At 27.9% G+C, this 26540-nt stretch overlaps 1 protein-coding gene across 2 annotated transcripts in view; it reads right to left on the bottom strand.

Annotated features, from left to right (window-relative positions):
* Nucleotides 1-26278, bottom strand: part of LOC142319163 (protein kinase C-binding protein NELL2-like) — a 316057-nt gene extending 289779 nt beyond the window's left edge. For both annotated transcript variants that reach the window (XM_075356145.1, XM_075356146.1), the window contains exons 1-2: nucleotides 25960-26278; nucleotides 21560-21757 (exon numbers count right to left, since the gene is read on the bottom strand). In XM_075356145.1, the coding sequence (XP_075212260.1) occupies nucleotides 21560-21617 (58 nt within the window). In that variant the 5' untranslated portion in view covers nucleotides 21618-21757; nucleotides 25960-26278. The remainder of the gene's footprint in view (nucleotides 1-21559; nucleotides 21758-25959) is intronic.
* Nucleotides 26279-26540: the final 262 nt, after the last annotated feature.

The raw sequence follows: 26540 nt of genomic DNA on the forward strand, positions 1-26540 counted from the left end.
AAATGAATGAATTTTAATGTTAATATGAATGAATTTAAGGTATTAAAAAATAATGTAAAAAAATAAATTAAATTATTAATCATAATTATATTAATATATATATATATATATTTTTTTTTTTTTTTTTTTTAACCTCCGGGTCCACCGTTAGGCATGCTTCAAAGGATGGGATGAATGATTTGTAGTGTGTGCGAAAATGCCATGCATATTAATAATATTAAGAATACGGTAAACCCCGACAGTAGGAATTTTTGGGCCTCTCATAAAAAAAGATCAGCACTCTAATTCTGACTCATATGGTGAATACTTTAACGGAAATTATAAATTTAGCACTAGATTCTGAATCTTTACTGTCGTTGTTTTCTTGCTTTTTGATTTCCTACAGAGTATTTTTTAACTTAATGCCGTATTTGTCTATTTTCTCATGACAAGAATTAGGAGATTTTCCTAATTATTTTTGTTTCATTTCTATATTAATTAGTTTTAGAAGTAGCACAAGTTTTTGCTGACCATTTTCGAAGTTTTTATGCAGATTCTCCGTCCGAGTATGACCTATCTAATCACCAGAAGAAAATAAACAAAAATATTTTGACAATAACTTCACTTAACTATCTTAGAATTAAAAGGCTGTAAGAAAAGTGAAATCGAAAAAATCAGTAGGGCCATGATATTCCATCTTATGTAACCAAAGGTTGTAACAACATATTCGCTAACCCTTCGATTGTCTTGTTTAATCTTGCCATTTAAACAAACACATTTCCGAAATTGTGGAAGGTGACAATAGTTTCTCCAATTTTCAAAACGTCTGAATCAAGAAATTATGTAAAAAAAAATTACAGACCTACAGCTACACTTTCTGGTCCATACAAGGTCTAAGAATATATTTTGTACCAAAGGCTATATATTCATGTAAAATCACTTATTTCTATAAAACAACATGGATTTATACGACAACTGTGAACTATTTCAAAATTAATGAACTTCACACAATATTAAAAGAATTTGAATAGATCATGACAAGTGGATGTTACTTACACGGATTTTGCCATGGCCTTTGATAAAGTCGGTCATGCTGTATTGATAAAAAAAATACAACCCATTGGAATCTGTGGTAATTTTTTCTTACTACTTAGATCTTATCTAAGAAACAGACAAATATACGTTAATGTTAAAAAATTTAATTCTAGGAAATGTTATGTTAACTCGGTAGTATCTCAAGATCTAATTTAGGTCCATTACTAATCATAATTTTTATAAATGATATTTGCACCTCTACAGAGAATTCTGAAAACTATATACAGGCTCTTGCCTGATAACTTGCCTTAACTATTCCTCTTGTTTTTCTCTTTCCTTTCCTACTACAAGTAAAATGCGTTCTCAAATCCTATTTCCAGTCCGGGCAGACGTTTTACTAGACGGATCGACTGATTTTTTTTTTATTCTCTCAGCTGTTCGGAATGGCCTGCAAATATGTCATAAAGCATCGAGTGACATTCCAACTGATTTTCCTGTGATTATTAAGCTCGGAAAGTTCCTCGATCAAATAATAAATGAAGATTTTTTTTAGGAATTCTCAGAGGAGACTCAAGTTTGGGGTCCGATGACGCTTGATGATATATAGCGGATCAAAATAAAAATCAGCCTGATCCGTCCTCGCTCAGACTGACTAGAAATAAGTTTTAAACTCAATTTTTTTAATATAGCTCCTACTATTAAAATGTGTTCTAGGCAAATATGCAATACGCCTAGAGCTCAAACATAACAATAATGAATTCACCGTTATTATTTATTATGAAAAACTTTAATGAAATATGTACAGAAATAAACATTTTTGATCAATCAATTAATTTTAAAACACGACCTCTACATACTATCGAAGGTTAAACCAACATGCCGTCAGTACAGCATGAATTCCAGTATATTATTGTGCCTAATGCTTTATGTATACAATTCTTTTTGCTTACTTTTAATTTTTATCTTGTAATACTATTGTTTGAAGAAAAATCTCTGTTCACTAGTTTATAAAAGATTGTAATTCTCGTTAATTTATTATAAATTAGGTGTAGGTTTATATTGTTATGATTGTATATCTGTATTCGTAAGTGACTTTATTCTGTTGCGTACCAATGAAAATAAAAAAAATAAATATTAGTAACTAAATGATAACAGAAGATAGGACAGCCATAAATTCAAATCGTTTTTTATGTGTATCATTACTATATTAACAATATTTTATTCTTAAAATTCTCAAACGAAATGAAAACAGAAAACATCAAAGTTGTTGTAATATTATTCAATGAAACAATAAGTGCTGTTCGGTCTTGCAAATAACTGTGTAAATCCTATTTCTGGAAATAAACAAAAGTGAAAAAAAAAACGTTGGTAGAAACTGATTTTATTTACTCTGTTATTTATAGTTTATTACATTCTTAACAATTCATTTTTTTCAAAGTAATTTTAGTTCATAGCCGATACTAAATAATGAAAGTACTAAATAAAACCGTTAAATTCTATCATTATTATTAATATATATATATGTATATTATTAATTAATGTTAATTAATCACAATTAATATATTAGTAATAAATGCGACTTATAGAGAACATAAAAGTATTACAAGCTGTTGTACTGTCCCTCTTAGCTTCGCAGGCAATCTAGGCCGTAAACGAATACAGATTCTTTCATCTAATTTTTTTGCAGTGGTTTAAATGAAGCCGCTTATAAAACGTAAACTAGCCAAAACACTACAAATATAGGTTCTAAATTATTACAGCATGATAGTACAAAACACCCTCTGTGCAGTTAAAATGTATTAAATGGAAAAAAATTTAAGGAAATTGCAGAAAAAGCGTGGACAAATAAACTTACAAAATTAATCATTTTTATTTTTATCCGTTTAAGTTATACTGAGCGTTTGAAACGTCACTGTGTAGGTAAGCTTTAGAATTATGTGGTGCATTCTGTTCTTTCGCCGTTAGATTGGTTGCCCTGTGGAATCGTTGTACGTTGCTCAGTAATAAACAAAGATATTAATTGAGATGTGATTGAACGTGCTCGCTTATTGGAATTAATAGTTGGAAAAGACGTAATAGTTCTTCCGCTTTAGAACGAATTTTTCTCGTTGAACACATCTTTCATGAAGGTTATTCAAGATCGGTGAACTGATTAAATGACACGCAAGTTTTCTGAAAAGTTTCCAGACACACTTGTACCTAACCGCAATTCACTTCGAATTCTATCGAAAGATTTAGGTTAACAGACTCTGTAAGACGCTGATCGATGTGGAAGACCACCTAAACTAAACAAACAAAAGCCGTTTGATATTTCTAATGTTATGGCCAAAGGTCCATCAAAGTCATTCCGTAAGTTAGCACAACAGCAAGATATCAAACTTGCTACCATAATGCTGTAAGAAAAGAAGTGAAACATTTCCCCTACAAAGTAACGTGTGTCAAGAACTGAAACCTACAGATCATGCCACAAAACTAAATTATTGTAAATGATTTAAATATTTTACTGACCAAAATTACGTAGGTATTCTCAACATTACTTTTTTACAGATGAAGCGTGGTTTCATCCGGGAGGGTGTATTAATTTACAAAATACACGACTAGTCTACAACTGACTCCCATGAATTATACGAACAATCTTTTCGCGAAGCGAAAATTGGAGTCTGTGTCGGTGTGAATAGAACGTGCATTGCGGGTTCAACATTTTTTAAAAATACAGGTAATAGTGATCGTTGTTGAGTTGTTTTAACAAACATCATTAGCCAGTAAACAGAAGTGGAAATTAATCACGGTTGGTTCCAATATGATGACATCACAGAGCACACAGCTAACAGATCAATGACTTTTTTACGAAATGTCTTTGTTGAACGAGTAATTTCGAGAGATTTGTGGCCTTTATCGCTCGGTTTAACTCCCCCAGATTACTCTCTATGGGGAGCAGCGAAAGTAGTAGAGTATCGCAACAGACCACACACGATTGACGAACTAAAAACCGCAATAACGGCATTCGTGGGGGACATTCCAGTACAACAGCCGGTTAAAATGTTCAAAACAAATTTAAATGTGTGCAGTGTTGTATTGATGTTGGAAGAGGTCAGTTTCAACACCTTTTATAAACTATTACAGTTATTATAATATGCAAAAAAAAAAAAAATGAAATAAAAATACAAAGTAATAATTAAGAAAGTTTTGTCATTAAACTTTCATAATTCTAGTGAACAGCAACTTTCCAAACGCTCTCTCTCTGTATTATAAATTACATTCTCAAAAGATTGCGATTTTTCGTTTTTTTTTGTAGCAATTAAAATGAGGGTGTTAAAAAATTATTTTTATGATCTAAATAAAAATAATTTTAGATTCCTTTGATATTAAATTTTTTCTCAAACGTTTTTTACTTCCTTGTACGATGTAAAGGAAGTATTGTGATCGCGAAAAATTTCGGTTTTCAGATTTCAACGGAAATATCTATTTTGACCATCGCTGAATACATTTTGACTAGTTTCTGCGTGACGTCTGTACTTATGTACCTCGCATAACTAAAAAACGATTAGTCGTAGGATGTTGAAATTTTAGATTTAGGACTGTTGTAACGTCTAGTTGTGCACCTCCTTTTTTGATTGCAATCGAGTGGACCAAAAGTGTTCAAAAAAAGCCCAAAATCCCAAACAATTTGGATTTTTCACTTTTTCTTAACTGTAGTAATAAGCCCTCATTGAGAGTTTTTCAATAATATAACATAAGTGGTACTTATTTTCATCGGGCCCGGAGTTATAGCCAAATAAAATTATGATTAATGAAATATTTGGATCTTACAAGGGGAAGACACCGGTTAGAATCCGACTTCATCTCTTTTTTTTTAATTTAAATATATTGATTTATGAATAATTTATTAACCTCTGACTGTAAAAAATAATAAATAAATAATAATTCAGTAACAACATAAAAAAAAAATATGAAAAAATATTAAGAACTTAATGAAATAAAATTTTATATACTTTTCATTTAAAAAAAAATACGTATATGTAAATACATACAATCAAGTCATGTAGTGTCCACATCATTTTTTTATAGATAAAACAATAGTTTAAACTCAAGTGTCATTATTCATGGTGTAACTAAAAAGAGTAATTTCTGTTTTAATAAAAACAAAGTTAACTAATTGCGTCAACATTTAGAAATTAATATAACAAAATTAAAAATTTTATCGTTAATATCAATTTTTGTATTAAATTACAATTAAAATATTCTAAATACCGAAAATAATAAATATGACAACCGATAATAACTAATTCAAAAAAAAATTTAACATAGAAGGAAAGGAATATTTTAAAAAAATCTGATATATATGCCCTTGATAAATAATGTTATGCGTAACTAGATTTGAACCATCAAAGATTTGAACCATCGGGTTGGTCTAGTGGTGAACGCGTCTTCGTAAATCAGCTGGTTTCGAAGTCGAGAGTTCTAAGGTTCAAATCCTAATAAAGGAAGTTACTTTTATACGGATTTGAATATTAGATCTTGGATACCGGTGTTCTTTATTGGCTGGGTATTAATTAACCAAATATCTGAGGAATGATCGACCTGAGACTGTACAAGACTACACTTCATTTACATTCATACATATCATCCTCATTCATCCTCTGAAGTAATACCTTACGTTGTTCCGGAAGCTAAAGAGAAAAAGAAATAAAGTCATCAAAGATGTCAGCATGAAGACTAGTAAACTTCTACTAAACTACCTTGTTATCTAAAATAAAAAATATTTTTCCCAAATGCTGCAGAGACATAGAGCGGTACAATACCTGTCGGCACAAAATTCAACGATAGTAGACAGGAAATTTTATGCTGTCTACTAACATTAATTTAAACATATCGATTTATTAATAATTATTAACCTGTAAAAAACTTTTTACAGTAAATAATAATCCAATAATAACAGTAAAAAAAACCAAATATTTTTTGAAAACAGGAGTTCATAAATAAATAGATATGAAAACTGGATTTTCAAAACAGATAAATGCAAGCTTTCACAGCGTCTGCAACGGTTCGGTAATTACATGAATTTGACTGCAATCTAGCAGAAACTAATACATGCATTGCGTCTTATGAAATCAAAGATGAATGAACATAGTTTACGATTATAGGATGTGTAAAATATATGTCTAACAGTGCTTGAAGTGTATTTTTAGAATCATAGCGTACAAGAATATGGCGGTATCTAACCGTGACATGATCTAAGACCATAAATATTGCCAAATGTTCAGCGGTAAATATTCTGAATTGTCGAGGAAGAACATGTAACCTCTATAACAGAATATAAAAGCACACCTGGCTGAACCACCTGGTTTGGATCCATCAGTACAAACACAATCATAGAATTCACCTGGCAATGAAGGTCCCAAAATTCTTGTTTATAGGGTGTTTTTTTTCTTAAAACCAATTAATTTAGATAAAGTTCATTCAATCATTACATTAAATAATCGTGATCATAATTTTTTCCTGTAGTTGTATCTGTTTAAAATAAATTATTCTTCATTTATAAGTTTAACTAAACTCTCTTTGTGTAAAATGACTATACATATATTTATTAATATACGTATTCAAAATATTGAATCACACACCGAATTAAATATGTATATTGTTTGGAGAATTTCACATACATTACATATTTTATCAGCTATTACCTGAATAAAAAGCAATTTTTAACTTTGGTTCTCAGTCTCTTGATCTTGTAATATGTAACAATTGAGAACTTACTAAAAAGCATTTTCTATTATTTAAAAAAAATTTATTTTCACATGATTGATGTATGTTTTGTTTTTTGTCTTTTTTTAGATTTGACAGATTATAGAAGAGAATACAATTAAATAAACCATTAACTCGCTGATCGCGTGATATAAACTGATGAAAACTGTTTGGATCATTACCAACACATACTATGTATCTTCTAAAGACCATGCAATGTTAAGTTTTGATTTGTTGAGATAGATTAAACAAATTTTGGACTAAAGCTTTTTACTAAAAGCATTCTAGACCTCTGATGAACTTTACAATAAACTTGTGATTTTTTACAGTTTTAAAAAAACCATTAACTCCTTTCACTGTGTGGGTGTGTGTGTGGTGGGGGGATGCATATAATATAGGGTTATCGAGCTACTGATTAAAAACTTTTTTTAATAAAATTAACAAACATTTATAAATCTACAAAAAATAAATAAACAGTACTGAGAAAGAATTAATCCGAGATTCTATTGAATAAACGGCAAAGCTTATGTTATTAAAATGCTAAACAATGTAATTCAACAAACATGCATGTTGCCGAATTAATTCGGAAGAATGAGGGAAGCGGTGAGACCCTCGCCATTAAACAACGTAGATAGACAAAATATTAGTTCAGAACACAGATGTACTTCGATTTTATTTGATTCGATCCCTACATCGCTACCAAATTAACAAACAGCTTTTCCGTTTGTATATTTTATTTTAATCAATAGTAAAATAATATGCTAAATTTATTTTAGTACAAAATAAATAAATTTCAACGGGTCATTTTGTTTATAAGCTAGAGTTCGATGTCAACTATTCTGAAGGAAAAATAAAATTTTTCCTATTTATTAACGGTAAGTCCTCGTGACATAGTACATTTTATTCAATGAAATAGATGAACAAAAAAATAAATTTTTATATTTGTTTCTCATTTTAGTCATACTATTAATCAAATATTCAACAAAACGAAACGAGGAAATTAAAAAAAAAATCCATTTGGGATCAAACCTAACGTTGATGTACTTATTATCCATAATTTTACTCCATGATCGTAAAATAAAACTGCAATGTTCTTCTATTTGTAATTTCCAAAGAATGAAGATCTGCCTTTCAGTATAACAACTTTTACTATTTCTGCATCAAATTTATCTTATAAAATAAAAATTTTAATTTACCCAAGAAAAAGTACCCGATTAAGATTACAGGTTGTGATACTTAGTAATTTTGCGATATTATGATGTTGAAATGAAATCCCAAAACATCGCCGAGCAAATCTGTTTTTTGTTCAAAGAGGCAGTTTATTGATTCATGTATCCAAATCCAAGATAAATAGTCCCGAAAAATTACTATTAACTAGACTCCTTACGACTAATAAAATATCTATAAATAGATGATCCTAGTCAAATTATAAATAATTTATTGACGAAAATGCAAACCACTGTGATACCGACTTCTTATGAAGAAGTTAACCAGCATTAAACTTACTGAGTTTCACAATTTTGGAACTGGCAAACCAGAATAGCAGAATTTTTAAATATCTTACATCTTTTTTGTCACAAATTTATTATACAAACCTAATCGAAAGCTATCAAAAATTTCATGAACAGAAGAGATACTTTTCTTTTTATGAATATGTGTTAACCTACATTTCAGTTAATCTACTGTAAAAATATGTATCTAAAACCTTTCTCTGTAGCATAACTACTCATTTTATTTAACTAAGGTTATTTAAGTAAAACATTTCATTAATAACTATATCATTAGATAAACGTTTAATTTATTTAAAATCAATTAACGTTGTTGCCGCTAAGTACTGTACATAGTACTTTAGGAAGAGGAAGAAATTCAGCTTTTCCCGATAGACACCTAACTGAAGCTTACTGTGCACCAATAAGAAACAGGTTCCCCTGACAGATCCACAGATAACCGCAACAAATTATATGAAATCTAGGATTGTAATTTTTTTTCAGATCCTCGTATCTTTTATATGGTCCTATCAGTATTTAGCCATGTAACTTAAAGGACGATCCAACTACGGAGAAACCGGAGTGGAAGTCAAAAACCGATCCAGAAGATAGCGTTAAGATTGCTCAAAGTAATGGGTATTCATCGTACAATCACTCTCGAGAGATCGAGATATTTTTATGTAAAGGGAACAGTAATTAAGTAATCAACGATTTTTTGTTGATCAGATTACAAATATATACTGTAATAAAAATTACAATCAAGAAATCTAAAATTTACCCAACAATATACTCAATTTTCCTACAGGAACACCTCGGTTATTCGCAAAATTATTTGGTGAGATGATGTATTAAATTACACTAGAAATTATTCGCTTAAACTTCCGTTAGAGGATATTATTTTTGTAAAGATTTTATCAAAATTAGTTGGATTGCATCATTGAAAAAACTTAATAATATGAAACATATTACTCTACTTAAATAATAACCATTTTTAAAATGTTGTCCCTACGCACACATAAACGCAAAATTAATCTATAATCTTACATTAGCTAAATTAAGTATATATCGAAATACTTAGAGAATAATGAATTTACTAGTTAAGGTGAATAAGGTGAATGTCAAAGCTAGAGATCTTACATTGCAACAATTATAAACTATACTGGTTCTCCAAATGCACTTCAATTTACTATAGTAAGTCTGGGAAGAAAAGACTAACTTAACTTGTAAGTAAGTCTGGGAAGAAAAGACTAACTTAACTTGTAGTTAGTTGGGAAATTATTACCTTGTAAATAATCCCTAAGCTATTTGATATAATCTCCAGTATACGGAAGTATACTGGATTATACGGAAAGCTATTCGTCTGACTCACAGGTTAAGTCTAGCAAGATTAATCCGGTAGCCAATTTTTTAAAGAATTAAAAACAAATAATCGTTCATCTATCTTTTATAAATATAAATTTATTTTAAACTGTTTCAAGGTACTACCAAATAAAATAAAAACAGGTTTAGTTTATACATGAGGTTGCAGGTTGTAGTGACATTGAATTAATGATTGATTTGCAACTATAATAAAGGATTGGGGGAGTAAAATATAGGAACAATATTGTTGTTAGGGCATACATAGTACATCGGTGTTAGGTACCTGCAGGCACGAGGGTAAACTAGACGACAGCCCTCTAAAGCATTAGGATGAGGACCCCAATTCTTTCTACCGTAGTAAATTATCATTCACAACTCTATCCCCCTTCATTACTCATTAAATAATGAATTTTTCATTTAATTATTCTGCAGTTAATAAAAAAGCATCGTACGATAATTCACACTGAATAATTTAAATCATTTTTAACGTAGGTGAAAAAGCACTTGCTGTTTTAAACACTACATTAATACTGAACTTCGTAAATATAATTTAAAAGAAAACACTTCAATCTATAGTTTGTGTCTTTTTTTGAAAGGAACAATGAGAGAAAGACTGATTGAGAGAAAGAGAGCGTGAAGAAAATCTGGGAAGATAGAGAATGCGTGTGTGTTTGTCGAGTGTATATGTATGTGTAGAGGTTTTTATATAAATGATTGTTTGTCAATCACTGCAAAATTATTTTGTCATCAGAAGAATAATGTGTTAAATCTGTACATATTGCATTTATCTACAACGCTACCTATATCAATTTAATGTACATATCAAATTCAAGGTTTACTGAAATTATTCCGATGTAGTAATCAAATTTAACGTGTGAAGACTATTTGTATATATAATATTACAGAAAATTATAATTAATTATTACAAAAACATGCTGAAATTAGATTTTATATGAATCTAATTCAAATAATCACTATGGGATAATAAAATTATTGTATAAGGTGTACAAATTTAATTTTATTAATTTTAAATATACATTTATTTAAAAATTAATACTTTTGTAATTAATGAAATAAGAAATATAATTAAATTATTGAAAAGATAAATACTTTCAAGAAAATTCAACACGTTTAGAACATTTAATTAAGTAAATAGGGAACCGAAAATTTAAAAAAAAAAGATATTTTTTTGTTTTTTCGCCAAATGAAACAAAGTAATTTTGCAAACATTTTGATATATCATTAATCGGGTTATAACAATTATAAGCTATGAAAAAATATATAACAATTTACTGTATCAATTAAGAATATAACAATCATCAATATATCAATTATTCAATATAACAATTTCCTGTATGTGTCTGATTTTGTTTTTTTTTCAAAGCTCGTAGCATTAACTTTTCATGTACTGATCAGAATTTCATGTTATTGATATCGTTTTGTACAATATTTTGTGCTATTTCTTAATTAATTGTTAAATCGACTACTAAACACGTGGTACATTATGTATGTTTCATATTTACTACGTTGGAGGTTATAATTTTGTTTGAATTCGTGTGATTTTGTACGTAGGTTTTGTTTTAAAGTGCTTTCTTTGATTTTTTTTTATTATAAATATGCCTAGATTTAGCAACAAAGTTTTTAAGAAAAAGGTAAACTACAAGAAGAATAAACATGACGGCTTCATAAAAATACTGCTAACCTAGAATCGACTACCAATGCAAAACAACCATCTAGTTCTTCAAGAATATTATCATTCTTACAGTTTGATAAGTATTTGTCACATAGTAATAATTGTAACGAAATAATTTATGTTGAATTACTTTCAAGTGCATTATTACAACATTCTCAGTGCAAAAACTGTGACGTCAACGGCTTAGGTATGAAAAATGGTGATTTCCATGTAGGTTTGGTTTCACGATTAAAAATACTTTTTAGTCATTGTGGATACAGTATTATGTGGTGGTTGGGTTTCAATTAACCACACATCTCAGGAATGGTCGAACTGAGACTGTACAAGACTACATCTCATTTACACTCATACATATCCTCATTCATCCTCTGAAGTAATACCTGAAGGATAATTCCCGGAGGCTAAACAGAAAAATGGAAACGTCTTTGCGATTTTATAAAGAGATTCTATACTTCTAAAGAAGTAAATCCTGTTTGTAGTCCAATAGATAAAAAGTCAAGTAAACTCTTTGATACTAATCTAAGATTAGTGTATGAGTTAAGGTCATTAGGTAGAGCCCTAGCTGCATGCTAGATGATATGTAGCATTCTAAATGTACCACAATCTCCTGCAAAATTTAATGTATATGTCAAATTTCTGGGACAGGCTGACATTGTAATATTGACATTGTAATAATTAGCCATACGAAGAAATGTAAATGCCGTCAGTGCCATGAAGGAAGTTGTACGGGCAATCTATTATCATAAACTGTCAACAGAGAAGAAACAGTCAAAGAAAGAGCACATGGTGCAGATATAACAAAGCACTCGTAACTGAAGGAGAATACCAGCATAAAAATATTATTCCTAAAGCAGTCATGGAAGTAATAAAGCCCATATTTAGAGACCTGACAGACGATATTCTCCTGAAAAAATACTTTTGTTACACGTGGAAAAACGCAGAATGTCATCGAAAGTGTAAACAATATTACATGGACAAGAGTTTCAAAAAATAATTTTTTACACTCAGTACATTGAAGTTTAGTGTAACAGAATTAAACGTGAACTGCTGTGATTTGATGTGCGGAAATAGGATGGTCGTTGCTAAGAAGATTCTACATCTTAAAACGTAAGAAATAAAAAAAAAAAAATGGTTTCAAAATTTGAAAGAAGTGCCACACAGTAAAGAAGAGTCAAGAGAAAGCTAGTGGAAGAAGATTCAGAGGAAGAACCAGCCTATGACGCAGGAATGCATTGAAGTATTGACAAGTTTTTATTTTTATTTTATCGTGTTCCGAAAATTTCCTCAAGAACTACCAGACGGATTTTTAATTTTTTTTTAATTTGCTCACCTCGAGTTACATATGCTGAAATAATATTAGGGAAGAGTGTTCCTTAAAAATACCAGAATTCAAAAACTGTTATAAATGTATAGTTTCTTCTAGTGCAAGACATAAAAATTCATAAAAAATTTGAAAACAATAAAAAAAAAATCATTATTTCAGAAGGTGTACAAAGGTGCAAGGAAATTGAGGTAAAAGTTTCACAGCTGATTCATTCATTCATGAGAAAATGTACTTGTTAACATTACGTTACATAGGGATTCCGGGTTTCCTACTAATTTTGAAATGTAAATGATTTTCGGATGAAATCAAATATTACATAAAACAAACCCTATTTAGCTTGAATACAGTGTGCCTTCTGGTAAATTTGACAAAAGTTATTTCCACGAAAGAACACACTAGATTGAAATCAACAAAAAATAAAACTATTTTCAAAAAAAAAAACTGATAACAAAGTTATAATCAGGTGGCATTGGCTACTTTTTATTCTTATATAATGGAAAATATGATACATGAAAAAAAATTACGTAAGTTTTGTTTTTTGGCTTTAGATGAATTATGATGAAATTTTTTTGTAATAAGCTTCAAACACGCCAACACACGTACGTACAATCATTACCCCACACTTTTTTTGTTTTTTGGAGTCACTGGGTCATGAAATGAAAAAAACCCAAACCCCATTTTTTGACTGATTACCATACTTACTTTCTTGCAGCTCTAGCGTTATGAACCAGGAAATTAAAATTAAATAGAAATAAATCTACGTGTACTTCGCTAAGTATCTAAGGCTGCAAAAAAAATTGTTCAGTGACGTTTCGGTTATGCAGAACTGCAGCTTAAATTTTGATCTTTTTTTTAGAATTAACGACCTGGGTGATAATCCGGCTGAAATAGAGACTATTAAGTACTTAAATTGAAGTTTTAAATATGCTTAGACGATGGAGGTTTGATTTTTAGTTTATTTTACACAAAAACATTTTTAATCATTCAGGCGAGAACCTTTTACACTCCGAAAAGGTATATGCCTTATTTAAATCTAATATATATATATATATATTATTTATTTATGATCCACGATTTGTTGGGAATGAATTAATGGTTGTTGATTAATTATATAGACATTTAATTATTAAAGAAAATTTATATCTAAAAACTTTTAAAATTTGTTAATGATTTTGATAAGATCCCTTTAAAGGCGATTCTTTTTTTTTCAAATTTAACTTTTACTTATTATTATGAAAATGTCTTGTGTTATTTCATTTTTATATATGTGTTTTTTGCAGTTTGAGAAATCAAGAAATTTTTATATCGGTAGACCACTAAATGTAACCCACCGGGTTGGTCTAGTGGTTAACTCGTCTTCCCAAATCAGCTGATTTTGAAATCGACAGTTCCAGCGTTCAAGTCCTAGTAAAGTCAGTTATTTTTACACGGATTTGCATACTATATCGTGGATACCGGAGTTCTTTGGTGGTTGGGTCTCAATTAACCATACATCTCAGAAATGGTCGAACTGAGACTGTACAAGACTACACTTCATTTACACTCATACATATCATCCTCATTCATCCTCTGAAGTATTATCTGAAAGGTAATTACCGGAGGCTAAACAGGAAAAAGAAAAGACAACTAAATGAAGAAAGTATTTTGGTTATGCTTTTTATAATGGAAATTCTCAAAAGTTATAATTATCAAAGTAGAAAAAATTAAAACTTTGTTCATAGAAAAGAAAATATTAATTAAAAAAGTATATATATATATATATATATATATATATATATATATATATATATATATATATATATATATATATATATATATTACATAAAATAATAATAAATTAGGGATAAATAAAAAGATGTAGCATAATAAAAATAAGGGAAAACAGATGTCTACTGGTATGATTAAAATAAAACAGAATCGGATTCACCGTGATATGAAACCAAGGATTATTTAAAATTCCACTTAAGGAATCGACCAAAGGAATTAAGAAAAAGGAGGAAGAAGAAGAAAATTGTAGAGATGATAGATTGTCTGAAAGACCACAGAAGATATCAGCAGTTAAAAGGGTGGAAAACCGGCAAAGGAAAGAAAGAATGAAATCGCTATCGCTGCCTTAGGAAAAAACTCAGAAATAATATTCTTGTTCATAAACTCCCTTAAGGGTTTCTGTCTTCAAAACGAGCGGCTAAACACCTTCAATGATTTCAGTGATTTTTTGTCAGTATCTTCTTTTTATTCATCTAACAATTAAAATAATTTCGAGAAAAATAAAATTTAGCGAAAAAAAATTATAATTCACTACATCGAAAAAATAAAATGACTATTTCCATTTTAACAAATTTACTCGTATTTTGATGGAAGTATGAGAGATCGGTTATTGATTGATCTGCTACTGTACATTATTATTGTAACCTATAAATTCAGTTATGAATGCAATAATAATAAGAATTAGTTCAAATCATGCAATGGTTCATTGTACTTGTAATAACTGCATTATATCTTTTATGATGAGTTTAAACTTAATTTTCTACAATGTTAATGCAAAAGTAAAAAATCAAAGATACTTTATCCCCAGATTATTTATCTACTGAAACACTGTGTAATTTTATTTTATTTTTTTATTAAAAAAAAGTGAAGAAAAATTAAATCAAAGTTCTTTTCTTAATTACATTTTAATTTTACTTGAATTTATGCACGTGTAAAAATATGTATTTTAAAATGTGCCTCATTAGCTAGTAGTTGACTAATCTTTTTTCATTCTCCACACCACATTTAACCGTTTTTGTACTGGTTTCCTACAGTCATTGGCTATTATTTTTTTTTAAATTGCTGTTACTTTGGTGGAGTATGGTTTTTAAATATTAATTAAGTTGATTAAAAATTAAGAAATATTGTATATTAAAAAACTATTATTACTCCACTGATTGAATGATGTATGAAAATAAAAGTGTAAATATATCTTAGAAGTCGATGATTTTTAAGTATAGCATAAAAATGACTTGCTGACACTACGTTTGGGTTTGTTTTGCCCGGAATAACATTTTAAATCTTTACTGGGATACTTTTAGCAAAACATTTTTCTTACAATAATTGAATTTTTTTTAATTAAGATCACAAATTACCAAAATTTTTATTTAATATTCCCCTTCCCCAAAAAATAACCTTATATATTTTTTCTTTTTTTAGCTATATCTTGCTTCAGAAGTTAATGAGTTTCTTGCATCTATATTTTCTACATCACTAAGCCTTCAAACCTCTATGAACAAAAAATGTTTTTAATTAAATAAATTTTTTTAAACTTTAAATCCATCTCGTAAGTTACCCTTGTATTTAAAATGTAAAAATCTAACTTTCTTGATAGCTCTTACTCTTTAGCACTTCTTGGAAAAAATTAGCCTATTGTAGTGGATACCATATTTCGACTTCCGGAAAGTTTCGACATATCTTCGCGTTTCACATTTTCCAGACCTCAAAACCATTGTCAGTTCAAAAGTTTATATATATATATATGTATAGAATATATATAGTTCACTTTCTTGTGGATACGATAACTGCCGTAATTTTGCGCCAATCACTTTCAAATTGAAACATAAAATATAATAACCCAAAACCTCGGTCGAGTTTTTGGGACCACGGGGGTGGAAATGGGAGGCTTTTAAAAAAAACAAAAAATATTGTTATAATTTTCATATTAAGTAAAATATCGAACTCATTTAAAGTTCCCACTATTCTTTGGATAAGGACTAAAAACTTATATAAGTAAAGTTTTTTGATATCACCAATCATTAACCCAAGGGATGAAAAAATTGGATTTTGAAGACAAAATAATCATACCTCCCTTAATATGCACATTATCGAATCGGTTTAAAGTGGTCGTTAGTCCTCTAAACATTATCTAAAGCTTTTGTCTGAAACAGGTTTTGATATGATAAGTTTTTGACCAACCGTTACGGCAAGGAATGATCAAAATATTGCTGGAATTGTAAGAAGATGGGACTTATCGTATTCAAACATGTGAAACGTTTTCACATGCAACCATTGTCGTATTTAATAAATTTGAAATTTTTCTTAACTTTAAGGTGGAAATCTTTTTTGTCCCTTCCTTAGCACCGGTAAAATTTACCTCCGCCTTCCGGTGCCGAAAGGGATTTTTTTTACACAATTTTAAAAAGTTTTTTTAATTTTTTTTTATCAATAGATATGGATTATTTTCTTAAAAATGTATTTTTCTGTATGCTTCCCCTTGAGTATGGGACCCTCCAAATTTAAAAATGTTTTTTTCTTTTCTGCTTCTTTCAAGCTAAAAAATGATTTGTAATTTAAACAATGAATCTTACAATGCAATTCATTGTTGGCTTAAGATTAATGTAATATTAATTAATTTTTTTAAAAAGTAAAACAGATGAAAAACAACGAAACTTCCTCACGTTATACTTATCTCATTAATGAAATAAAGGTACAAAAGATGACAGAAAAATTACAAAGAAATAAAATAAAAGCAGTCACAATTTTTTATCGTTATTATGAAGCCGTTTATTAAGATTTTAAGTAATCGGCCAATATATAATCTGACTAATACCATATTTCTCGTTAGCTTCACTATTTATGGAAGCAGAAAAAAAATATATATATTGTTCCTGATACAACAATCACAATAATCGTACAAAAGAAAATGGATGTGTATGCGCTTATGTGAGCGCGGGAATATAAAATTTATTTCATAACACTATTGTCTCATTAGAAATCCTATAAAAGTTAATCTTTTAGTGGATTTATCAGTCACCCTTCCTCACAGTAAATATTCCCTCTCTTATACTACACAATCCTTGAACGGAGTACGGATTAAACCTTACATAAATGCTAATATCATCTCTAAAATCTTTCACAGTTTGTAAAAATTACACAATTATATACGTCGGTGGATTTTCATTAATGTATATTCAACGAATTTATACCTTATAATGTAGATGTATGAGATCATGTGTGTGTGCGCGCGCGTGTATGTGTGTGATAGATATATCCAACACTTATGTATACCGTGCAAATTAATTTTGAAAATTAATTATTTTAAGAAGCTGTCCCTTTTATTTTTCGCGGTCTTGTACGAATGAATTGATCTAATAAATCGGAAAATTATATTTGAGTAAAAAAAAAAATTGTCGTAAAATTAATAGAAAAATGTTTTGATTCAACTAATATGGCTTTATTGAAATCCACTACATAAATAAGGCAATGTAATTAAAAATTGATAACTTGAGCCCTTTTAGGAATTTGAATTTAGGGGTTTTCTTATTTTTCATAGTGGAACTTTCAAACTGATTTTTAAAAATCGATGCAAGTTGCTTCTTAAAAATTTGAAAGAAACGAGTTCATTTGGCGAGAAAATTCGAAAAAGTTCAGATAATGCTGATTACTGTCGCTCAATTAACGTCAATGTTTTTTATTATTTGTTCCGGTTAATTTTACAGGTTAGTTTTTAAACAAAATAATTAAAGGTAGGTATTTTTCTGACATCTTATGATGTCAGAAAAATCTCAAATCATGAAATCTGCAAAGATCAAAAATTTCAATAACAGTAAAATTATTTTATTTCATGCAATCATTTCAATCCAAGGAAAATTTTGTAGTTTACCACCCCACCACAATAATTGAAATTCTATTTACCGAGTGAACCTCTGAAAAAATTTTTGACTGATGAAACTTCATTAATATTCTACAATAATAACCCAAACCCATCTTACGGTTATAATTTTTCGTCAAGTTTTAACAACTCGAATTATTATTATTATCACATAGGGTGATAAATATAATCATTATAATGAGGAGAAAATAAAACATTCTGGATATTTGTTGTACGGGTTGAATAAATTAAAGACAACGAATAGAAAGGTTGAATGAGAAAAGTAAACGGCTTGAAACAGTCAAAATAAAAAACTAATCGGTCGAGTCATAAACTGAGAGAAGACTTAATTTGAAGTTAAAATTAGATCTTAAAGAGAAGTACACTAAGATTCAAAGTAAAGTAAATGAATAGATACTTTAAAAATGAAATGATAAAGATGACCGGAAAGGAAGATATTGTCAAAACTTTAAGCAATAGGTTTGGCAAAGGATAGAAATGACATGTCGTGTAGCATTTTCATGCTACGCATGAAAATTTAGTGTAAAACAGCATGAAATCGTGGTATACCTGTTTGAAATGATTGTAGGAGGTATAAGTCAGATCGTTTGTGTCACTGAATCGACTGAACGCTGCACTTTGTTAAGCGTTAAGAGCTATCCAAAACTACCACTTTATGATAGTGAGAAATACTGCTGGATGTGTCAGTATTAAAGTAAAGAATAACTCAAAGAATGTTTGTGTAATGTTTTGATAACTGTTGTAAGCAGCTTGTTTATTATAATATGAGGTATAATTTATACGATAGTTTAAAAGACGCGTAATTTATCACTCGATTCGGATTATGAGGGTAACATTTGAGATAGTCTAACACTTTACCACAACAGTAAGATTAAAACAGGAACGGTCTTAAACACATTATAGTTTATTCGATGCTTTTTCGTTAAGAGTATCATCGTAACCTTTATTTATTATATTATTTGCGCCCACCTTTGAAGTACTTTACTTTATTTAAATAGATAAGAAAAACGTATTCGGCTTTAATATTATTATGAGTCAAGTTAAATTTTTTTTTAATACTAGATTTGCCAAAAGTATAAGAAAAATAGTTCATATGTATTCAGAAATTTTTGATTCTAGAATAATGATAATTTAAGATAGTAAATTAGGGTAACGTTTAAAAAGTATTAAAGATATGTATCTCTTTCCTATCTAAAAAAAAAAACTAGATTAATAAAGGATGTATTTGTTCAGGTGATAATTGCTTCCGTAATTCCTAAAAAATTAAAACTGAACAGAAAATATATGTAGAAAAGAAGCCCTGCCGTGAATCAAAATTTAATAATGAATTTAAAAAATTAATTATATCGATTAACTTTCATAACATAAACTACTGAAGGAACAAGGAAAGATTTGATCCTTCCAGAAAGTTTGAAATTCCGCTATAACCCTCAAAAATTATGCTATAATAAATAACAAAAGCTACCAATACGTTTTCATTACACTAGTAATTTTCGTTTACCGCCCTACAACCAGTTTAATTTTAAAATCTCAATTATTAGATACTTATCAAATATTCCCTATAAAAACTTTCCCACAATAAAGTCTTACTAATAATATGTAAAATACCTGCGTGTCTAATCCGTTCATGTAACTAGTTTCGAACCCTTAATAATAGATAAAAATCATACTAAAATAATGAACCTCTAATATTCCTCTATATCTTTAGATAAAATAGTTTTCATACTTAGTTAAGATAAGAAATACAAAGATTTTAGAAAAAGATTTTAGTGATGGATTGATATATTTATACTCTTCTACAGTAATATTTATCATACTAAAATTAAACAAATTATAATAATGTTAATAAATCTAAACGTAAACAGTATTATACAGAAAAAACAACCTACAATACAGGTGTTATTAGGTAATTTGTGAAAAAGAGAGAATTACAATTTGCTTTTAAGCAGTAATACTGTTGAATTGAAAAATACCATTTTTAATTAATAAAATAAAAATTGGAAATAACAAACAACCTCCTAGAATTACTTAAAAAGAAAATAATCTTAAATGTCTGTAAAATATAAGAAATGTTTAAAGAAATCTTGAAGCTCTTAAAAAATAGTTTACAAAACAAAAAACCTTGCCGGCCTCCGTGGCGCGAGTGACTTGGCCTTTCAGCCGGAGGTTCTGGGTTCGAATTTCGGTCGGGCATGACATTTTTCATACGCTACATTTCCACATCCCACGCACAAGCTTCAAGCTTATGTGGAGATATTATCAAGCAAAAAAAAAAGAATTGTTATACTGTAACTAAATGTTTTTCACTATTTGATGCAAAACCTTATAAAAAGTCCTTATATATATATATATATGGAGAATCTACAACTAGAATTCATTTTATAAATAAAAAATTGCTACTGTTTTTGAAGCTAGGATAGATAGGCGAATTACACATTTAAGTAGAAATAATAATAATAGAGAAGTTTTTGATTAATAATTGATGCGTTAATGATATAAAACATAGTGATGATTAGCTGTAACCTTATATTTAGTTTTACCTTCTTTTATCTTATAAAAATTTAGTTTTATTTAAATTAAATAAACTAAATAGTGGATGATCAAAATCATCCGCCAGTAAAATATAAAATTGATTAATTATGAAAGCAAATATTTTAGCACACAAATAAATTAATGAGAAACGTTTTTCGCCATACGCGAACATAAATAAAAGCTGAAAAAAGAAGAGAGTGCGCAATTATTACTACAGATCAATCCACCGACTGCTCCTCCAAAGTGGAAAAAGATTCAAAGACTAATGATAATGAGAATACAATTTTGGACTCGACCAACTGATTTTTAAATTAAATCGAATCGCTTATTTTACCATCTCATCTTGTTAGAACGGTTAGAAAGAGGTTTATTTTGAATTAGCGGTTGCGGTTTTATTGTAAGAACACCAATAAATTTGTTATCTTACATAATACAGTGCGACTATTCAAAAAAACCTTATTTTACAGATAAAATCAAATTACAAATTTTACAAATAAAAACTAAATCAAATAAAATCTTAATTTTACACCTTACACCGTCGACCCTTAACAAGCTTTTTTTTATTCTACAATATTTGACGAAACATCGGTATGTTTTTCTTAACTAAAATTGTACGTTGTCTTGTTTCTAATTCAATTCAGTCGTAGTAACAACATAAATCAATCAGAAAGAACAAATAATTCAGAATTACTCCTTCATCGCGATGAAGTATTTAGCGTAATATAACACGTATTAAATAATAATAATAAAATAATGTTACTCACCTGCAGTGGCTATGGTGGCACCTAGAAGAGCCAATAGGGCTCTCCAGCAGAAGAGCATGGCTTCTCAGCGACGGCGACTGCGTCTTTCTTGGACCAGCAGCTCCTCAGCCGGCAGGTCACTGTCGTCGCGGCGCTTGACCCCTCCTAGCCCCATCACTATTGTCCAGTCACTACACTCTCATACCTCTTTGCGGACTGCTGACAAACCCCATAAATAATATAAATACATAATTTTGATAAAAAAAAAAAACTAAAAAACTAATATCGCGACTATATCTATTTATTTCGTTATACTAACTGCTGTTTAACATAGAGGTCTATCATTTGATTATCCTCTTGGTAATGATTATTTTATTCAACGTAGTAAATAAATCCGTTTGAAAATTAAAAAAATTATTAAAAGACAATTTAACCTACAAACAATGTAATTTTTTGAATTTCGCAAACCCAGAATAGTTTTAAAATTAAATTTATTTTATTTCAAATTTACGTTTGATTTTTTGTGGAATTCTATGCCAAATTTATGTTTTTTTTAATATAAAGATGACCTTAATTTTTTAAAGGAAATCTAAATTTATAAAGAAATAAACTGCATAAAAAAGGTTAGTTACCGTTTTAAAAATTATCAGTGTTATAAAGTAAAATAATTTCCAGTTTAACTGATTTTTAGTATACTCGTACAGACATCAAAGTCATATCGCTGATTATATAATGATATAATTTTATTGTACACACTGAATACTACTTCTCACCAATATTACTCATAATCAGCACATTATTATTTGTAAAATATAGTTGAAAATTTAATTAAAAAAGAAAAAAATGTATAACATTATTATCCATAAAATATTTAACTATGTAACAGAAAACTATTAATTTTGAAGATAAATTAATAAATATAAAAATGCATTATTAAATTTTAAAAAAACCTTGAGTTACTTTAACACTTTAAATGAATTTACTTAAAATGTGGCTTTAAAAATGAAGTCGTAATTCTGCTTCTGTTAAGACTTTATAAAATAATATTTAGTTTTTTAATAAAGATAAATAAAAAAAAATTATAAATAAAATAATGTTTACAAGCAGTACACGTGAAATTCTTGTTAAAAATTTTAATAGCTTGCATTATAATGTTAAAAAATTACTATCTCATTCATAAGGAGTTTACTCAACAAATTTAATTAAATTTCTGAAATATAAATGAATTATATTTTCCAAAGAATTCACTATAATATTTATCGTTTTCGAGAATGATCTATAAATGAACTATGAACTATAAATGTAGTAATAAGAAGTATTAGTATAGTAAAAATGAATCATTTATTATGTATGTAAAAAGTTAAAGAATTAATCAAAACAATCTGTTCATAATCTGGAAAAGTTAAAAAAAAAAAATTATTTTTTATCGTAAAAAACGAAAATTTTTGTTAGATATCATTAAATCTGATGTTTTTTTTAAAATTATTAATGGTATTAAAGAATAGAATTTGAAGTTGTAATATTTTTTTTCAGTTTAATGAAAATATTTTTTACTTAAAAATAACTAAACAAAATTAGTCAGAGGAATTTAAGTTTTACGTAGCAAGTATAATATTTTAGTTATTATAAAATCACCATTATTTTTCCTGTAAAATAATTTTATGAATGAAAAACTTCAATTAAATAATTTACTACGAATCCGAATTAATATAAAAAAAAAATAATTATATTGAACTGGTCGGCGAATTGACATATAATGCAATAAATCAACTCCTGAGTTCATTCTGAGATATGAATGTATATCTTTCAAAAAAAAAAAAAAATAAATAACTATCTTGTTTAAAATAAATTTTGCTCATGTGAGTTATCGTATTACAGGAACATTTAAGTGGAATATATAGGACAGATTCAAAGTAATTTCCAGAGACTGACATTTAATTTCCAAATATCATTAGATGTGTAAAGGATTTAAACAAGTTTTTAAAATGTTAATAATTAAGATATTAAAAATCTTAATAAGGCACCTTTCTTTAAGACTAAAAGTTTCTCATGTAATTAAATGAATAAACGTTATTAGTACAAGATTAATTTTAATAAAAGAATACATTTACGAGAACACATCATTTCAATTGTTTTAATAAATATATTTATAGATTTTAAATTAAGTTCAGCTAAAGCAAAAATTAAATTTCATGTATTATATAAATATCCTATTAATAGTTTTATTTTTGGTTTCATTCTTCATTTTTGAATGGAATTTACCTTATATTTCTATTTGTAAGTGCTAATATAACTATAATGTTTTTTTTGGTTAAATTAATTCTATTATTGAAAGATTTTACACTGATTAAAACATAAATATATGGAATCTGGCATTTAATTAATTTCTCATACATATATACTTACGTACTTTAATTATTTTTATTCAATTAATATTTAACAAATCATTTGATATTTCATAAGAAAAATCTGTTAGTAAGTAGAGGCATTATTCACTATATTTTAAAAATAAAAAACTATTGGTTTGTTGGATAATCTGACTGTAAAAATATTTCAGTCATATTTAAATTTCACTTAATTTATTTACATTTGAATAAAAATGTAATTTTTAAAAAAAGTACTGCAGTACCATTTTCCTGTAAATAGTTATTTAAAAAAAAATAATTATAAAGGACATTTTGAATAGCGCTTGGTTTTATCGTCCTTTTAGCCATTTTTCTAATAATTTAATTATTAGATTATAAACAATTATTAATTAATTATTAAAATTTAACTAACCCCCTAATTATTAATAATTTTAATTATTATAGGCAATTTTCGATCTACTTTAAGCCATCGTCAGGGTTTTAGTTTTCATTTAAAGTATAATAAATAAAAATAAATTACATAGATTTAAAATTGCAGATATTTTAAAGAAGAAATGTTCAATATTTGGGGAGTTAACAGTATCGATCAGCGTCAGAAAAAAAATTACGTACAAATATACATCTAATTTCTTATTGTTGAAGTGCACCATATATATAAAAATAATAAATATTTTTATAGAAAATATAAGATTATCAAAATGGCAAGTACTCGGTATATTTACTTAAATTTACTAATACTTATAGGTTGATCAGTGTTTTTAGTAGTTAAAAACCAAAATATTTTTAACAATTAAAAAATATAAAATATCGCATTTTTTTAAATTTTATATTACTAATTTTATTTTAATATTGAGAAACCACATCATATTCAGAAAAATAAAAGAATGAATTTTGTTAACCACTTGATCAAATGGAAAAAATAACAGCTGAATCTCAACCATTAGGAATCAGACACATGTTCGAAATTTTTCCAAAAATACTGACCAATCATTCTTAAATCAATACTAGAATATTTTTATCAAACTATTCCTAATTATATATTAGTACAAAAATATAACTATTAAATTATATATTTATAACTGTACGAATATAGATATAAAAAGACATATAAATTATTAATCAATTCAAACATAAAATAAAAGAATACTCTTTAAATGTGTAAGTTATCGCTTGTTTTGTTTTTATTTTAAATAAAACATTTATAAATTAGTGAACACTTCTGAGAACGATAAAACAAACATTTAAGCTAAGTAATATTACTACTAATATATAAAACTTAAAAGGAAATCTTCACATAAAAACGTTGTCAAGCAAATGAAGAAATAAATGATAAGTTGTTGAAATAATTTAAGCGGACATTTAAAAATAGGTTGTTACATAAAAAATAAAACAGTTGACATTGATCACGTTTATAGCAAATGAAGATTTGCAGTAACAGAAATTTATAATTGTAAATTTAATCATTTATTAATTTTTAATTTAAATTAAAACTTGATAAAATAATTTTAAGAAGTAAAATTTTAGCAATTTTTTTTATAGCATATTAATAACTCAGATGTACAAGTATTTAAAAAAGGCAATATTAACAAAATGCAAATTCTAATTCAATCATTTTTCTTATTTTAGTAATAAATTATAAAACATGGCTAAATATACCGATAATTTAGTTATTAATATTAACATTTAATGAAAGAATTCCAAAAAAAAAATATGAACGATATTTGTCAGTAATGAATGAGTGAATTTTAAATAAAATGTTTTTATTTGAAAACGTCAAATAGTGTGTAAAAAAAGAAAAAGTAAAATTATTTATTGTAAAGTACATGACATATTAACATTTTTCAAAATCAACTTTAGTTATATTACAAGAGAAAAAGAAACAGCACTGGGATAGGAACCAACATTTAACTTCTTTTTTGTTAAATTGTTCAATACAATAAAAATAATAAAATTTTAATGTACGCTATAGTGATCTGCATGATACATAGCCGAATGCAAACTAAATGAAAATCATGAGGTTACTTTTCCTTTTATCAAAAATCAAATTTACAATACCTGTAAAAAAATTATTTAATAAGAGACGCCAATTCCAGTATTATAAAATTAAATTCTCTTTAATTTGAATGTTAGAACATAATTCAAAAACCGAAATTCCGGCGAACTGGATAAGTGCAATTATTCTGTCAGTGCACCGTACAGTAATAATTAATAATTATAACAAAATATTTCTCTATAAAAAAATAAATAAAATATTTCAATTAAAAAAAAACTGTAAAGGGTGGGTGGACAACCCCTTTAGGGTACTAGTGTAGCACCAGAACACAACAGACACACCAAGAACACTAAGGACACACCGGCTAGGTCCGGAAGAGGATCGCCACATCGCACTGGACTCCTGACTCGATCCCGGTACGCCGTGCCAGCTCCTCGCCGCACAAAATATCCCTTTCTATTTCAGAATTACCCTTTTCTCGCAATAATTCCCTCCCTAAACTGCGACCTGTATTGCACACTTCGATCGAAAAGAAATTTTTCTAGACTTTCTTTCCCTCTTTCTTTTATTATCCTTCACACTATTTTAAGCTTATACTACACCCACAGTACTATCACATCGGATTGTTCGATACGTTTTAGTT

The sequence above is a fragment of the Lycorma delicatula genome, chromosome 2 (genome assembly GCF_047948215.1).
Source record: "Lycorma delicatula isolate Av1 chromosome 2, ASM4794821v1, whole genome shotgun sequence".
Classification (NCBI taxonomy): domain Eukaryota; kingdom Metazoa; phylum Arthropoda; class Insecta; order Hemiptera; family Fulgoridae; genus Lycorma; species Lycorma delicatula.